Source organism: Taurulus bubalis (genome assembly GCF_910589615.1).
Source record: "Taurulus bubalis genome assembly, chromosome: 1".
NCBI classification, from domain to species: domain Eukaryota; kingdom Metazoa; phylum Chordata; class Actinopteri; order Perciformes; family Cottidae; genus Taurulus; species Taurulus bubalis.
This window is the reverse complement of record NC_136589.1, coordinates 34,401,635-34,417,782: the sequence shown is the minus strand read 5'-3', so window position 1 is coordinate 34,417,782 and position 16,148 is coordinate 34,401,635. Positions and strand designations below refer to the sequence as shown.

General features: G+C 43.3%; 1 protein-coding gene across 1 annotated transcript; it reads left to right on the top strand.

Moving 5' to 3' along the window:
- Positions 1-3,913: 3,913 nt before the first annotated feature.
- On the top strand, positions 3,914-15,896 carry gigyf2 (GRB10 interacting GYF protein 2; the record flags this gene model as incomplete). Its single annotated transcript, XM_079237346.1, has 28 exons — positions 3,914-3,951; positions 4,142-4,319; positions 4,486-4,581; positions 4,804-4,912; positions 5,915-6,020; positions 6,159-6,202; positions 6,284-6,319; positions 6,513-6,605; positions 6,990-7,201; positions 7,733-7,880; positions 8,459-8,632; positions 8,742-8,911; positions 9,367-9,523; positions 9,631-9,797; positions 10,062-10,156; positions 10,763-10,891; positions 11,003-11,133; positions 11,230-11,330; positions 11,579-11,716; positions 11,829-11,987; positions 12,077-12,325; positions 12,419-12,541; positions 12,686-12,991; positions 13,499-13,704; positions 13,847-13,998; positions 14,105-14,289; positions 14,509-14,650; positions 14,751-15,896. The coding sequence occupies 28 exons, from the start codon at positions 3,914-3,916 to the stop codon at positions 14,816-14,818; spliced, it is 3,912 nt and encodes a 1,303-aa protein (XP_079093472.1). The 3' UTR covers positions 14,819-15,896.
- Positions 15,897-16,148: the final 252 nt, after the last annotated feature.

The following is a 16,148-nucleotide window of genomic DNA, read 5'->3' as shown; positions in this document are numbered from 1 at the left end:
CTTATGTCTCAACAAGATTTGGAAAAAACTTGTCCAGCTGGATCCAGCCCGCAAGGGGGTCCAACTCGGCCCGCCAGATAACTGTTAAAAATTTGCCAACATTAGCCTAACAAGGAATACTGTGATGGATAGGATTTCCGATCTGTCAGCAGATTTGGATAGCCAAAAGAAGCATACATTGAAGTAATTTGGAGCATTTTCAGTTGCAATCGATGAGAGCACTGACATTACTAAAGATGTTGCTCAACCGGCCTTATTCATTCGTGGTGTTGATGAGATGTTGGCGGTCACCGAGGAGTTCCTTGAGTTGATACCTATGACAGACACCACTACAGCGAATTACATCTTTAGCGCTCTCGTTGAAGCTCTGGACCGGGTCGGAGTGGACTGGAACCGTGCTGTCAGTGGGGCTACAGACAGTGCACCATCAATGATCGGGAGAAAAACAGGCGTTGTGATGAAATTCAGGGAGAAAGTACAAGCTGCAAATGGAGGATAACGTTTTTGGACATTTCACTTTATTTTTCACCTCAAGGCATTGTGTTGCAAGTCGTTAAAAATGGATCACATCATGAAAGTGGTGTCACAAACCTGTCACAAAGCGAGGGAATCTTGCGAGCAAAGCCCAGGCAGATAAACAGTGGGCTGATGTCTTCATTTTTGGTCTTTGTGTCTAGTTTATTGTAGAAAGACCTTGAAATAGGGATTATCATCCAAAGACCTTTACCAATGATTTACACATAGAGAAATATTGTTGTTATAATGCTATGATTTTACTGGTCTGGCCCACTTGAGATCAAAGTGGGCAGTATGTGGCCCCTTAACTAAAATTAGTTTGACACCCCTGGCTTCGGGCCTAAATACATTTCTGATCTGCTGCTACCTTATGAATCATCCCGACCCCTCAGGTCGTCTGGGACTGGTCTACTTTCATTTCCAAGAGTCAGAACTAAACACGGAGAAGCAGTGTTCATCTTTTCTGCTCCACGTATCTGGAACAAGGTTCCTGAAAGTTGCAGGTTTGCTGAGACCCTCAGCTCCTTTAAATCCAAATCAAAGACTTTTCTGTTTGCTGTTGCCTTTAATTAAACCAGATTATTCAATTTCTGCATTTCACTGCTGTATTTTATTTCTTAAACTGCACTGCAACTTTTATTCTATTTTTAGCTTTGTAATGTTTTACTGACTATTTTTAATGTTTTAAATATTGTTTTATTTTGCATTATGTTTTGATGCTTTTATGTGAAGCACTTTGAATTGCCTTGTTGTTGAAATGTGCTAAACAAATAAAATTGCCTTGCCTTACGTTCATGATTCTGTGCAACGTTATGAGAGAGGTGCGCACGCATCTAAGGGGCCAGAAAGAAGCGCTCTTCACGGGATTCTGCGATATGAATACACGTACGTTTATCTTTTAACTCAGACAAACACGCAAACCAGATCCCCTTTTGATATGTCGTTGCCCACAGATTCTGTTTCCATCTGCAGATATCTTTTCATCTCAATTACTTTGGTACACACATGGCAGAAGGTCAATGAGGCGACAAAACTGTGCTGTGCCTGCAAGAATGAAGGCACAAGTTTACCCGAATCCATACACGTGTGAAACCAATTCTGCTTTGGACTGAGGTACTTCTACTTCATTAACATACAGACACAGACATACATAAATACATAAATGTAGGTGAACACACATGTTTAAATAAATTGAAGATATTTATGTATATGCGCTGTTTAAATGCAATTGTATTTATTTACGTATTTGTTTATTTATTTCGGTGCATATAACAGTGCTAAGTGCAGTCATATAGTGAAAAGTACAGCGGTCATATTCAGTACACTGTCTGAGAATACGCACCAGTCAGCATAGCTGCCCACTGCATCCGGGTTTTTATCAGCTGTCATGTGACCCGCACTCAGCCATCTTGTGGAAAACGAAGAGAGAGAGAGAGAGCCACACAACTCGCATACAAACCTTGTGCTGTCAGAACAAGCCGAGGTAAGACAGCCAAAGTTTAATACACTAGCAAAGGAAATTCCTACATTTAAGTAAAGTGCAAAGTCAGCGAGTCATATTGTGACACGCTGCGGTGCTTTGGGGCTGTTCTTAAACAACCATGTTTACTTGGCCTCGTAGCACCGGGCTCCAGTGATTATGTGTGCCGGTACGGGCCGTGTGAAATGCGGGACGTTTTGTCGAGGAAACGCTGTTGTGGATCCGGTCTGCTCAAAGGCCGCGTGTAGCTAGTTAGCAACCTGTTAGCATGCTAGCTACAAGTGTAGTGAAGATTAACTCCTGTGTTGCGTTTGTTTTACAGCGTTGGGATGTATGACAACACGGTTTCTCACTCAGTAACTAAACCGTACATTTAGCGTCAACACATGTCGATCCTCGTGCATGACATGCACACTTTAGCTACGATGTGTTATAACAATGCTAGCTAGCTAACGTTAGGGGGCCAGCTGCAGATGGCTAACGCGCTAGCATGACCAACATCGGCTATTGGACAGACACCAGCATGTAGCGAGTGGCACTTAAACTACAATACGACTGTTACTCCAGGGTCAACCTTTAACCGTTAGGAACCGTTCGGGCTAATGTCCTTTACTAGTGTCACGTGTGTTTAACGTTGGCTCCATTATCCATGTTAGCTCGCTGACGTGATGCTGGTAACATTGAGATGAGTTCCACTCAACCTTTCCTAGTGATCGCCGCTGTTAGAGCCATATTTCGACGTTAACATTAATCAGTCTGGTAAATAATTCCAGGAGCTTCAGTAACGTTACAATCTGTGGGTCGGTGTGACTGTCCGCTGAAGTAGCTTTGCTGTTTGTTTAACGTTAATGTCACACGGTGGAGTCAACACTCCGGCCAACTATTGGCAACATAGTGGTCTGTCCTTTTTTATTTTTTATCTCAGCCGACTAAAACAATTACACCCTATTTAAAAATTGGATGTCCCACAGAACCGTACAAATAAAAGTTGTTTTGTAGTTGTTGTTTTTTGGTGTAGTTTGGACAGTTGGCGAGGTTTGGCTCTTTAAATTAAACTTTATGTTAACACTGGCAATTGTGTGTTGGAGAATCTGCACAAATGCTGCGGACTTAGGTCGTTGGTTTGTATTGCTTTAAGTACTACAACATCCACGTGGCTTATCCTGTCTCCCATATGGCCGATGGTACTGTCCGTCTTCTGTCGCCGTGTGTGCCTGATATTTGAGCAAGCCTCGCGATGTAATAAATCCTGGCTTTCAAGCTGAAGGGAAAGTCTGAGCAGTGGAAAAAGACACGCACGTAAACAAACAGCTAATCTGGTTGGCAAAACATGATTATTTTTGTGTTATATGCTGAAGTAAAGGCAACCCCCACTTTCAATTACAGGTGTCTGGCATACCCTTTGCAGACTGGGAGACTTCCTAAAATAGCTTTAGCAGACTGAAATTGAACACTGCTTGTGTCCTAGTGGGATGGGCTATATATCCCTGGGAGTTGTAACACATTAAAGCAGGTGATGAAACCTGAAGTATTTTTCCAAATTCTGTTGGGCAAATGTATGCTCTGATGAATGGGTTGTTAAATAACCCATTTACGAAAATGGTAACACAACATAGGTTTGGGTTATTATATTTCTGTCGATATACATCCATTGCAAATGTGCTTGGGATGAAAACAGGATAGACTTTTAGTTATCCAGACTTTAAGATATAGTAGTTGATGATCAAACCCCTGGAGCGAGACAGCACTTCAGTTAAATTGTTTGTCCATGGGCCGTAAATGCCACACAGTGACTTAATGTGTATTGTGTGCATTTATTTGCTTGAATTTGTTCAACTGTAGAATGTGTCATAATGGTATATAATGTGTTACTAATCCTTTGTCTCCCTTTTCATATTTGTAGAACTTCAAGGAAGAATGGCCGAAACCCAGACACTTAACTTTGGACCAGAATGGTAAATGAACTGGCATTAATTGCATAATTAGTGTGAGAGAAATGATTTGTAGGTTGTGAAACTGGTTTTCTGTTTGGGCCCAGTGCAGGTTTTCTATACATGTTCAGACATGTCAAGTGCCACCTCAGCTTATGTGTTGTCTCCCCTTCCTCTGTCCCTTCTACTTTTACAATTTTCTCTCTCGCTCCAGGCTCCGTGCCTTGTCTGGAGGTGGTGGTGGCAGCGGTGGTGGAGGAGGAGGTGGTATAGGAGGAGGTGGCTGTGGGGTTGCCTCTCCACCCCTCTCACCTGTAATGCCAACGTATAAACTTGCAGACTATCGCTACGGGAGAGAAGAGATGCTAGCACTTTATGTAAAGGACAACAAGGTTGGTAGGCCCGTAATGTCTAGCCGTTGATGCAGACTTGAAGTAAATATGATTTGCATACAAGTTTTCCTTCTGCCAAGATTACATTTCTATCTTATGTTGGTGTGTTATAACATATTCTTTCAAACCCTTATGCATTTTAACGGTAAAGCCTTTGATTGTTTAGATCCCCATAGACCTACACGATAAGGAGTTCCTGCCCATATTGCAAGAGGAGCCCTTGCCGCCTCTGGCACTCGTGTCTTTTACAGAGGAGGAACAGGTAGGAAAACTTGAATCAGGTCTCAACCTTGGTAAGATCTGAAACACTTCCTTCTGACTATATATGTCATATTTCCCTCACGCTAGTTGGCTCTTGAATGTAATTTATTGGATTATAAAGTACTTTTTGTCAATAAGGGTACCAAATACAGAACATGTGCAAAGAGGAGAACTAAAAGCTTGCCTGTTGTCCCCCTCGCTCCCCTCCCCCATTTGTTTGCAGAGAAATTTTTCCATGTCTGTAAACAGTGCAGCTGTACTTCGGCTGACAGGGCGAGGAGGCGGTCCGATAGTAGGGGCACCAAGAGGCCGAAGTACCTCAAGGGGTAGAGGTAAGAATTTCGTCATGTTTCATTTCAAGAAAAAGTAGCTGCGGGTAGTGTTTATGCTGTGGACGCACTATGGTGAATTTCTTCTTTCAAACCAAGCTTTTATTTGAGCTATTTAGCTATTCTGTTTTAGAAGTCATAACAACTGCAGATGGTTGAGATGCCTTTTGAAAGTCTCCCCCTCCCCCCAACAGACACGGAAAGTTATATTAGCACTCTGAAGGTGTTTTGCTTACTCTGCATACTCTTCCGCAGCTGCTTGAACTATTGTCTTAAATTTTGAAAAAACAAACAGTTTGAAATCAAACTGCTAGTTGCACGCTGTGTTTTACAGTGCTGTTAGGTGCCGTTAGCGGAAGGCCCTTGTTTTGTATTACGGCCACATAAAATAAATTAATCTCTTGTTTTTGTACAATGGCATCTTTCCTGTTCTTTACCATGGTTGGTACAGACCAAATGTAGGCTATAACTTACTGACCAACTCTCAAGAGTCAAAAGTTATTTATTAGGGCTGTATCCGTATGATATATCTTTTTTTGTCCTAGTTGGAGTTGCACGTTTAACATTTCTGGCAATTAGAAAGTACAACAGCATACCACAGCTTAACTGCCATGTCACTGTTGGAGGATTTTGTCTATGAATAATTGAGGACAAATTAATTAACTAAAAAAACATGGTACAACAATTATGGTACATCCTCAGATTTCAAAAAGGAAGATTGTACAGCACAACGATTCAGCAGATTTTTGCAATAGTAGTTGAGTTATCTCTGTATGTTTGGGAAAGTGTATTCACCAGTAACAAATAACTGTGGAGGGTGGGTTTAGCCTTTCTGATGATCTTTTGTGGAAAACATCAAATGTTTTATGCAACCCTCTGCTGATGTCTGCTCTTTGATTGCAATGTTAAATATCCTACCTGAAGTCTAGTTCATGCTAAGCAGTAGCACACAGTCAATGGCAACTTGACCTCTTCAGGTCATATTGAGTCAGCCTGTGTTTTCAGGCCGGGGAAGAGGAGATGGAGGTTTTTACCAAAGAAGTTTTGATGATGTGGAAGGTTTTGGTCGTGGAGCGAGGGAGATGCATCGTTCCCAAAGCTGGGAAGAAAGGTATATTCAAATGGACATTTGTAGAGTTTTGTTCTGAAAAAAAAAAATCTGCCCTGTTTCTGGCCATATATTTTTTTTTTCTAGACAGAAATTAAACACATTCTTTTAATAACTTTCCATAATGTGGTGTTCCCTCAGCAGGCCAGAGAGACGGTTTGAAAAGCCAGGTCGAAAAGACCCAGGTTGGTGTTACATTTTGTAGCTTAAATAATCAATACATGGCAAATGCAATAGCTTATTTATTTTTGGTTCTGTCACCCTAGTCGAAGTTGCCCCAGGACATTTCCCGATGAATCACAGTAAGTGAAACTACCTTCGTAGTTTAATAATTGACCACTGAGTTCAGATTTTCTTTTTGTCGTTGGTGACAAATTTAACTACGGTTAGTTTAACTGATTTAAGTTAAGTGAGTTTGATAATCTAGCTTGAAATGTTAACTATCAATATAAACACAGCTTCTTCACCTTTTAACCATCCCACTGCTCTTTACAGTCCGGGGCAACTACGAGGACGTTGTACCGGCCCTACCGAGGAAGCAAGACTTCACGCGCTCAGAGAGCGAGAACTGGCGTTCTTCTCAATATGGTAAGGAGGTTGAGGGGGGTGGTGCCTGACAGTGACCGGTGTTACCAATATATCTATCTTTTGATAAATGTATTGGTGGTGTGCGTATGGGCTCCTTCAGAAGAAGCTACAGGAAAATAAATAGTACCATACAACCTGCTTGAACTAAGAGGTACAAATTAAGGGCTCATGTTTTATAAAAACGGGGACAATTCAATGGTGAACTGGTGTCTCTTCTTCCCTGTGCTTTTGAACTGGACATCTTAATGCACCTGCTCAAAACCATACTGTTACCATGTCTTATTATATGTGGATGCAGTACTGGTGGCCAAACATTTACTCTCTATCTTGATGAAGCTACGGTAGATCATGAGATTGGTTGTTAATGTAAAATGTTTTCTCCAGAAGGGCCTCGGTCAGCAGGGTGGCGGGAACTCCCAGACCAGCGTCGTCGTTTCCCATTTGATGCAAGAGAAGACGAGCGTGGCTACCGGAGGCCACGTTCAGGCAGCGGCAGCTTGGAGGACGAGAGGGACAGCCTGCCGGAGTGGTGTCTGGAGGACGCAGACGAGGAGGCGGGCACCTTCGACTCATCAGGGGCCTTTCTCTCACTCAAGGTTCGAGAAGAGTTTTGGTCTAATCAATGTATGAGAAAGACTTTTACACTAAGCATTGATGCGCTATTTATTGAACTAGGGGTCTGTGCTCAGACTTACGAATGTATTGCTGAGGAAGTGCAGTGATGAGTGCGAACTCTTGAGATCTTTGGGACATATTTCTTAGAAGGGCCCTATTAACTGTTCCAGGCATGCTGGATACGGCTCGCTCTCTTTTGGTGTTGGTGTGAGCGTGAGCTTTACACCCAGATCTATACTCTCATCGCTGGGCGATGCAACTATATCATGGCTGGTGTATTAATCAGAACCCAAGGAAGCACAGTGTCGATTTGTGAAGTTGTTTGGATGAGCGCTACAATACTAGACCAAGCGATCAGCCTGTTCTGTTCTCGGTTCTAGGTTTATATGAACGGCTCGTCCTCACTGGATATTATTGAGCAGCTAATTCCTTTGACACTGTTGGCATTCCATAAATCCTTCAGTCTCAGTGGCAGAGTTTGACTGGTTTTGTGTTTTTTATTGTGTATTCAGAAAAGCTCCAAGGAGCCAATCCTGGAGGAGGGAGAGCTGGACTTCAAACCCTTGGAAGAGTGTGAAGAGGGCCTGGAGGAGGACGACTGTCAGCCCAGGGAGACCAAAGAAATGGCAGCAGAGGCCAAGAGAGAGGCCGAACGAAAAGGTCAGATAGCTTGAGTGCTGATTTTTGTTTCTCTTTTTTTATGTTATTTTTTTATGCTGTAGGACGAGCATAGATAAGACGTCAAATGAATGTTAAGCATGTGAATTCAAATGGTAACAAAACCCACAAATGTATTATTATTTACCAGAGTGATTGAGACTAGTGACAACAAGACAGCAGGGTAGGCTGCAGTGGTGTGTGTTTCAGTTTACTGTCGGAGTGAGAAGAGAGCAGAAAGATCGATTGCTCGGCAAATGGTGGCTGCTTTGTCCACCAACCGCCACGATGAAATACAAATTTATTGTCAGCAATTTCAAAGCAATCGAAACCACTTGATGTGAGCATGAACAAAGGAAAGGAAAATGCCTGATGTGGAAGAGATTCTCATGCTCATTGTCAATTACTTCAACATCAACCATAGTGAAAACTGTTCCTTTTTGTAAATTGAGGGTCACAGTTATATTAGTTATGGCTCCAGCTCATGTCTTTGCTATTATTAATATTATATTTTTGAGCGTTGTCGAGAGCATCAGCGGAGGCTTTACCTGTCGCTCCACCTCTTGCTCCCCTTGTCTTAGACCCCCAGTCTCTGTCCCTGAGCCAGCCCAACAGAACAGAAGAGCCTGAGAGGCCAGCTGAACGGCAGCCACCCCTGGAGCTCCCACCAGAGCCCTGCAAAGTCCCCCTGCACGCCCCAGTGTCTAACAGCATGCTTGAGTCCCGATCCATGAACCACATTACAACCCTTGCAGGTGGGATTTGAGTCTTCAATTTCACTGTACATATTAATATTCATTTTGCCAGTTGGTTTTACAGGCAAACCTCCTAACATCCGCTTTTTCCTCATGCTGTTCTATACAGAAGTATCTGCGCCATCGCCCAGTCTCCAGCTACCGCAAAAGCCAATGGTGGTTCCTGTGGCAATGAACAATCCTTTACCCTTCTCTTCAAGTATAATGGCACCTATTGGGAGGCCTATTGCTGTGCCACATGATACGGATGAAGACGAAAGACTGAAACACTTTGAGCAGGTAAGTTGGGAGAATTAGATAAAATATTCTCTATTCCACAAAACAGTCGTAACATCTTTGACCAGATTTATTTGTACTAATCAAAAAGGAACGCTTATTTTGTGAATATTATAACGTGTGTGTGTATATATCTATCTATATATCTCTATCTCTATCTATCTACCCTTTAAATTTTTCCTTGGATCGATAGTTAATTTCCTACAAAAGGCCATAAAACAATTCATACAATTTCTGTCCACTCTAACCCCAGCAACCAATTAGTTGACTAATCTGCTAAGAGGAAGCTGTTAGGTGTTATTGGTTTTTAATAGATTTAGGGTGAGTTAAAAAAAACAGGTCAAATTTCATCTATGTATGTAAATGACGATTGTAATAAAGTTTTTTTCTTTTTTTTAGTTTATGAATAATGTAATATCTTTCTAAAATTCTCTGTCTTGGCTCCAACTTTTCCCCAGGAGGCAGAAAAGATGGTAGCATACCTACAGGATAGTGTGGTGGATGATGACAGACTTAGAGCAAAGACTTCAGAGAAGCCCAAACCTGCTGGCCTGCCGCTCACGAACGAGGCTGCTCTCAAGTGGTCCTACAAAGACCCCCAAGGGGAGATCCAGGGTGAGATGGGAAGAGGTTTAAAAATGTGCTCAAAATGTGACTTGAATGCTGTATATTTATTTTCAAAACCGCTCTCCTGAATCTGCTCTATTTTTGTGCTCTCTCAGGTCCATTCAGTAACCTGGAGATGACTGAGTGGTTTCAGGCTGGTTACTTCACAATGTCGCTCTTAGTCAAAAGAGGATGTGACGAAGTATTTCAAGCGCTTGGAGAGATCATGAAGATATGGGGAAGAGTACCGTTCACTCCAGGCCCCGCACCACCGCCTCTACAGGTATGCGGTTGCTAAATAAGGGCTGTTTCATTCCTCATGTCCAAAGTTTTGCTTTTTAATAGCTGTACTAGTTGCCAGTACTAGTCATTACCTGCAGGTGGTGTGGTATTCCACTATTTTTCCTCGTAACCTGTTATAGAGGAATCCTTCTCTTTTAAAGCAACAAATAAAAGCGTCTTACACATGCAATTTAAAATTGTTCGTAGCTACCTTTTTGTTGGTTTGACTGCTATGATTTATTCCGATTTGTCTTGTGTAATGCAGGGGGATGGTGATCAAGAGAGGTTGAAGAGGCAGCAAGAGCTCACTGCTCTTAATCTATACCAGTTACAGCAGCTCCAGTATCAGTATCTCCTCAGGTACACCAGGCTCAGATCTGACTTTCTTTTGTTTGCAGTTGCAGCATGGTTGTTTGTCACAATGAAAAATATCCTGGACTTAATAAAGAAATGGGTTCAAATGTTAAAATATGCCTCACCTGTCAAAATGACCCCTCCATCACCTGTAAAACATGTACATCCAACATTTAATCACATTAATATCTAGGAACCATCTTGCTATGGTGTCGCACCAGTTGCAATGCCAAAGTGGTCCAGGGGCTTCCTGCCCCCTTACTTATAGCTCTTTTGCTTCAAACTCAATTTTGATGCAGACTACACACCTGTGAAGTTTCATGACTGCCTCTTGTAAGCTTATGGCGCTATCGTCGTGGCAAAACCTGTTCAAAGATTGACATGTAAAATACCTCAATACTCAAAACCACTTTCGTCATAGTACCCGCTAAATTAGTTGTCACCAGAACCACATTTTGCCATGACACACTCACTCAAAAGTTGAAAACAATACCAGTGTCACTGTGGTTGCTGGTTATAAACCTTAAACATGCAGTGTACATAATTCATCCACTGATTTTCATATAAATGCTAACTAAATGCCGTTTGTCTCATTTCTCTTCCACCGTTCAGGCAGCAGTATGCTCAGGCGCTGGCCCAGCAGAAAGCTGCAGCTCTGAGCTCAGCTCCTCTTCAACAGCAGCAGCAACACCAACAGCAGATCAACTTGCTTCTACAGCAATACCAGGCTCTCAAGCTAAGGTTGATATCCTACCTTTAAATACGTCTGTACCCGTGCTTCAGTGTTTAGAAATCTTACCGTGCATTGACATGAAGAGTATTGCATTTATATTAACGTGTAGTTTCTTGCAGAGCATCGGAGAGCCTCCTCCCTTCTGTTACCCGGCCCCTGTCTGTACCAGACTCTGGTTCTGTGTGGGAAATGCAGAACCTGTCCTCTCAGGCTTCCTGCACACCTGCACACCAACAAGCTGCTCCAAACAGTGAGGTCTTCCTTAAATGTTCTGCAGTGTTGGTTTTTGAATCACAAGAGAGGAACAGAAAAGGTCTAACGCATCATATTGTATCCCACTCAACAGCGTGGGATGGCAGCAGTGTGTGGGATTTACCTATAGACTCTATGGCACAAGCCCCAACCATCGAGCAGATGCAACAGTTGGAGAAGTCAAAGTCTGCAAAGGTAAACAGTATTTCTGCTAATTTTTCTCTTATGTTGTCCCTAATGGTCATGGATACAGCGGCATCCAATGTATTAATGTTGTTCGAAGCCTGAAAAGGTTGTTTCTTGATTTGTACGATTAAATGGATTCCATTAAAATAGCTGATTAATCTATGACTTTAAGATGTAGGATGAGCTAGAAATATTCTCACGTCGCATCTCTGCAGATGATATCATCGGGGGGGATTTTTTATTTTCTCTTCTGACAGTTGGAGTTGGAAAAGCGTGAGGCAGAAATGAGAGCCAAAAGGGAGGAAGAGGAGAGGAAACGACTGGAGGAGGCCCTGAGGGCTCGACAGGAGGAGGAACGCAAACGCCTGGAAGAAGAGCTGGCACGGCAAAAACAGGTTGAACATTCAAACGATATCCGAAGCCCCCAGAGCCTTTGAGCAACTGTTTCATTGTGACCTACGTTTCTCTGATGGCGTTGAGAACTGACCCAGTATCGTACATTCCTAGGAGGAGGCATTAAGACGGCACCAAGAGCAAGAAGAGGCGCAGCGCAGACAAAAAGAGGAAGAGGAGAGAATGGCACAAGAGGAAGATCTCCGTCGATTAGAGGAGAGGCGGAGGGAAGAGGAGGAGAGAAACAAACGGGAAGAGTTCCTTCGCAAACAAGTAAGCTAATGAAGTGTCACATGCTTCCTACTTCCTTTCTAGATTTGTGAAATGGTTCCCTAAAGTGCAATGTTTTTCTACCTCACCAGGAAGAGGAGCGCAGAAAGCAAGAGGAACTTGAAGCATTGAGGAGGCGTGAGGAGGAAAAGCGAGCGGAGGAAGAGGCAGCAGCTGCTGCAGCGGCCGCTGTTCTGGCCCAACAACAACTTGAGGAGCAGAAGAGGAGAGAGCAAGAGGTCCAAAGACAGCAAGAGCTACAGAGACAGAGGCAGCAGCAACAAGACGCCCTCAGGAGACTTCAACAGCAACAGCAGCAACAACAGCTGGCACAAATGAAGGTAAGCGCACAGAGGATAAGCCAGCAAGAATAGATTAAATGTATATTTACAAAATGTATTTGAAGTTGATAAAACACCTTTCCTGCTCTTCAGCTACCATCCTCTTCAAAGTGGGGCCAGCAGTCGGTCAACACTGTAAACCAGACTCCGAGCGCCCTGTCACTGGCTGAGATCCAGAAACTGGAAGAGGAAGGAGAACGACAGACGCGGGAGGAGGTATAGGCAGCGGGCAGCCGGGTTTTGTGTTCTATCAACAGCAATGTTTTAGTGTCTCTCTTGAATAAAAAAAAATAATGATTTAGCCAAATACCTTTTTTGCAAATTTCTTCATGTCTCCTTTTTTCCTTCTCAACCCCACAGCAGCGACGTCAGCAACAAGAGCTCCTGAAACTACAGCAGCAGCAGGCCTTACAACTGGCTCAGCAGCCCCACGCCAAGCTGTCTGGTTGGGGAAGTGTGGCCAAACAGCCGGCTGCGACCAAATCTTTGCTGGAGATTCAAAGGGAAGAAGCCCAGCAGATGAAACAACGGAAGGAGCAGCAGCAGCAGCAGCAGCAACAGCAGCAACAGCAGCAACAGCAGCAGCCGCCACAGCCACAGCCGCCCTCGCAGCAGCAGCAACCACACTCCATTGTCACCCAACAGATTCGCACTCAAAACAGAACTGTACGTGAACTACATGATACTGTGTCTTACTGGATGAAATAATATAAAAGCTATGTAGAGCTGCAGGGATTTCGATTGGATTCAGCAACATTTTGGTGTTAGAAATTCAAATTGAATATACAAAATCTTACTCTAATGCAGTTTTCATTTAATTTGAATATGTAAGCTCAGTAACTCTGTGCAGTTTATAAGTCTTAGAAATTGTTGCTTGAAGATATGACCGAATAATGTCAACAAGGCCATATTGTTTTCACGTTGCCTCTTTAATGCTCATAACCTGAGGTGAGAGTTTGCAAAGGAAGGAAGGAAGGAAAGAAGGCTGATCGGATCAGTAGTTGACCAGCATGAAATTACCTTGAATTTTAGGAAATTGTGATGGGCATTTTCTGAAGTTTTTAATAGATCACAACGGGCCAGTCAAGAAAGTAATGGGCAGATTAATCAGTTAGAAAACGTATTGTGAGAAACAAGTGCCATGTCAGTAACAGTATCTCGTTCTCGTCACAGACGTCGTCTCTGAGTAACTCGGTGTGGGGGTCTGTGAACACCAGCATCTGCTCTAATTGGGGCTCAGACTCCAGCAGTATCTGGGGCGACACCCACAACGCTAACTTGGGCTTCTGGGACGAGGCCGTGAAAGAAGCCGTTCAGCAGCCTCCTCAAACAAAGAAAGGCAACACACAGAAGAACAACAAAGGCAACGCCAACCTCAGGTATTTTTTTAAGAATGCCAAACTAAAAATGTCTCGGTCGCAATCTCCTGATGAATCATTACTCATATGAAGGATATGAGTAATGCACCGATCTCAATGACTTGTGTTTGTCTTCTTCCTGTATTGTTTTGTACGTGTGAAGTAACTCTGTGAGCGGGCGGGTCAATAAGAAAGTAGAAGAGGAGGAAAAACTGGTAAAGTTGTTTCAAGGGATTAATAAGGGCCAGCAGGACACCTTCATGCAATGGTGTGAGCAAACCCTGCACACCCTCAACGCAGCCAACAATCTGGATGGTAAGACTTTAAAAATATACTCTGCAAGAGCGGTCCACCTACAGCTATTGATTTAACATTTCTGTAAGTCAAACTCACAAGCGTTCTCAATCGGTCTCCCTGCCAGTTCCGACGTTTGCATCCTTCCTGAAAGAAGTGGACTCTCCGTACGAGGTGCACGACTATGTCCGGGCCTATCTGGGGGACACTCCCGAGGCCAAGGACTTTGCCAAGCAGTTCCTGGAACGTCGTGCCAAACAGAACGCGAACCAACCGGCACCGCAGAACCAACAGCAAACCCTCAAGCAGCAGGTGAGCGAGACTGAAGTGGTACCAGTGAGGTAAAGGCTCAGCATGAGACACCATAGGTTCTGGTCCCATTTTTAGCCTCGTAAATCCTTTGTGATGTGATCAGAAAAAGCAAACTGACCGTGAAACATTGGTGGTTTTGGTTATGTTTTCATTGGTAATGAAGTCACAATTTATTGTGACGATATAGGTCAAGTAGTAACATTTTGGTTTTCTGTACAGGATTCTGTATGGGGTGGAACAGGCTCTTCGTCACACTATCAGTCCAACCACACGAGTGGACAGCAGCAGCGCTTTGAGACGGTTACCTCTGGGAAGAAGAAAAAGAAGCAGAAGATGGTCCGTGCAGACCCCAGCCTTCTAGGTGAGAGCAAACACCCATCTGCTGAATCTGACAATCTCCAACGATGTGTGGCTGCTGTTTATAATCTCATCTGCGAACTGGATCTTTATTCTTTTTTCAGGTTTCTCTGTGAATGCAGCATCTGAGAGACTGAATATGGGAGAGATTGAAACCGTGGAGGACTGTTAAGGGACTGCGGCCAAGCAACTCCACTGACTGTATCCAATGAACAGCAGCCGTTTTACCCGAACCCCCTTTTACGGCCCCCCCTCCACGACTGCTTCCAGAACTTTCACCTTTATTTTCAGATTCACTTTTATCAGACATACTCTGGTCCTCCCTCATAAATTCCAAATTGCAAAAAAACAGTGATCTCTGAGGCAGGGTGTGTTTTTCTTTTGCTGCCGGACCGATATTCTGATAAAGACCCTCGGGAGAAACGGACTGGAGCAAACTGGCCAGTAAAACACCCGACCGGCCGAGAGTGAGCAATCGCCAAAAGAACTCAAGTTTCTGGAGAGGTCTGCTGGGCATCAGCCGCTTGAACCCGACTCGTGTCCTGAAATTACGTGACCTAAAAATGTGGCCACCGTTGTATGGGATTTTTAACATTGTGGATATAGGGGTGGGGTGGTTGGGGTATTTTGGGACAAAGGTTAGAGAGATTATATCCATTGTTTTTGTTTTATTTATTGAAAGTTTACCCCCAATGCAACGTTCACACTATGAGCAACAAAACCTGTTACATTGTGATCAAGTTTCTCAAGTGATGCTCAGATGCCCGTTGACGTAGTTATTTCCTTAAACGGAGCTCACCAACAGCATTTTTATTGTTTGTTGTAGGTGGAACAGAACACGGTGAAACAAACCCATATGATTGGTTGATGCTTTAACCGCACCATTGAAGACGCTTTTTTTTTTTTTTTAAACAAGCTCCACCTTGATGTGTGGTGCGTAAACGCAGCAGCAAGTGTCGGGCATCAGTTTGTAGCTTCATGTCTCCGGCGTCCATTGAAGACGACTTTGAGAACGTTGCTGCGTCGCTCGTAGTGTGAATGCAGCGTTACACTTATCCCCCCCCCCTCATTCCTCATCCGTTTTCTGCTGGGTGTTCATGGATAATGACGGCAAAGTAGAGCCCAAGGATTCGTGGCCACTTATGTCCTGTTTTAAGGACATATCAAAAGTTCCAAGTAGTTATCTATTTCTTGTAAAATACTAGGCTGTTTAAAGAATAAACTTTCAATTCTGCATCTGTATTATAATATATGAAAATGATCTGCTGGAGTCATACTTTTTTTTTTTTTTTTATTGCAGTATGAAATAAAACGGTCTGACGTCTGGGCTGTTCACACCTGTGGGAACGGCTCAGAAAATCTACAAATATGCAAACTTCATTTGATTCGCAAACGTTTACCCAGTGGCACCACGACAAATCGCATAACAGGATGAATCAATGCCCGGTGTGAAGATGGGCGAATACAAAAAGAGAGCAATTTCAATTTAGTTACAAAATGGA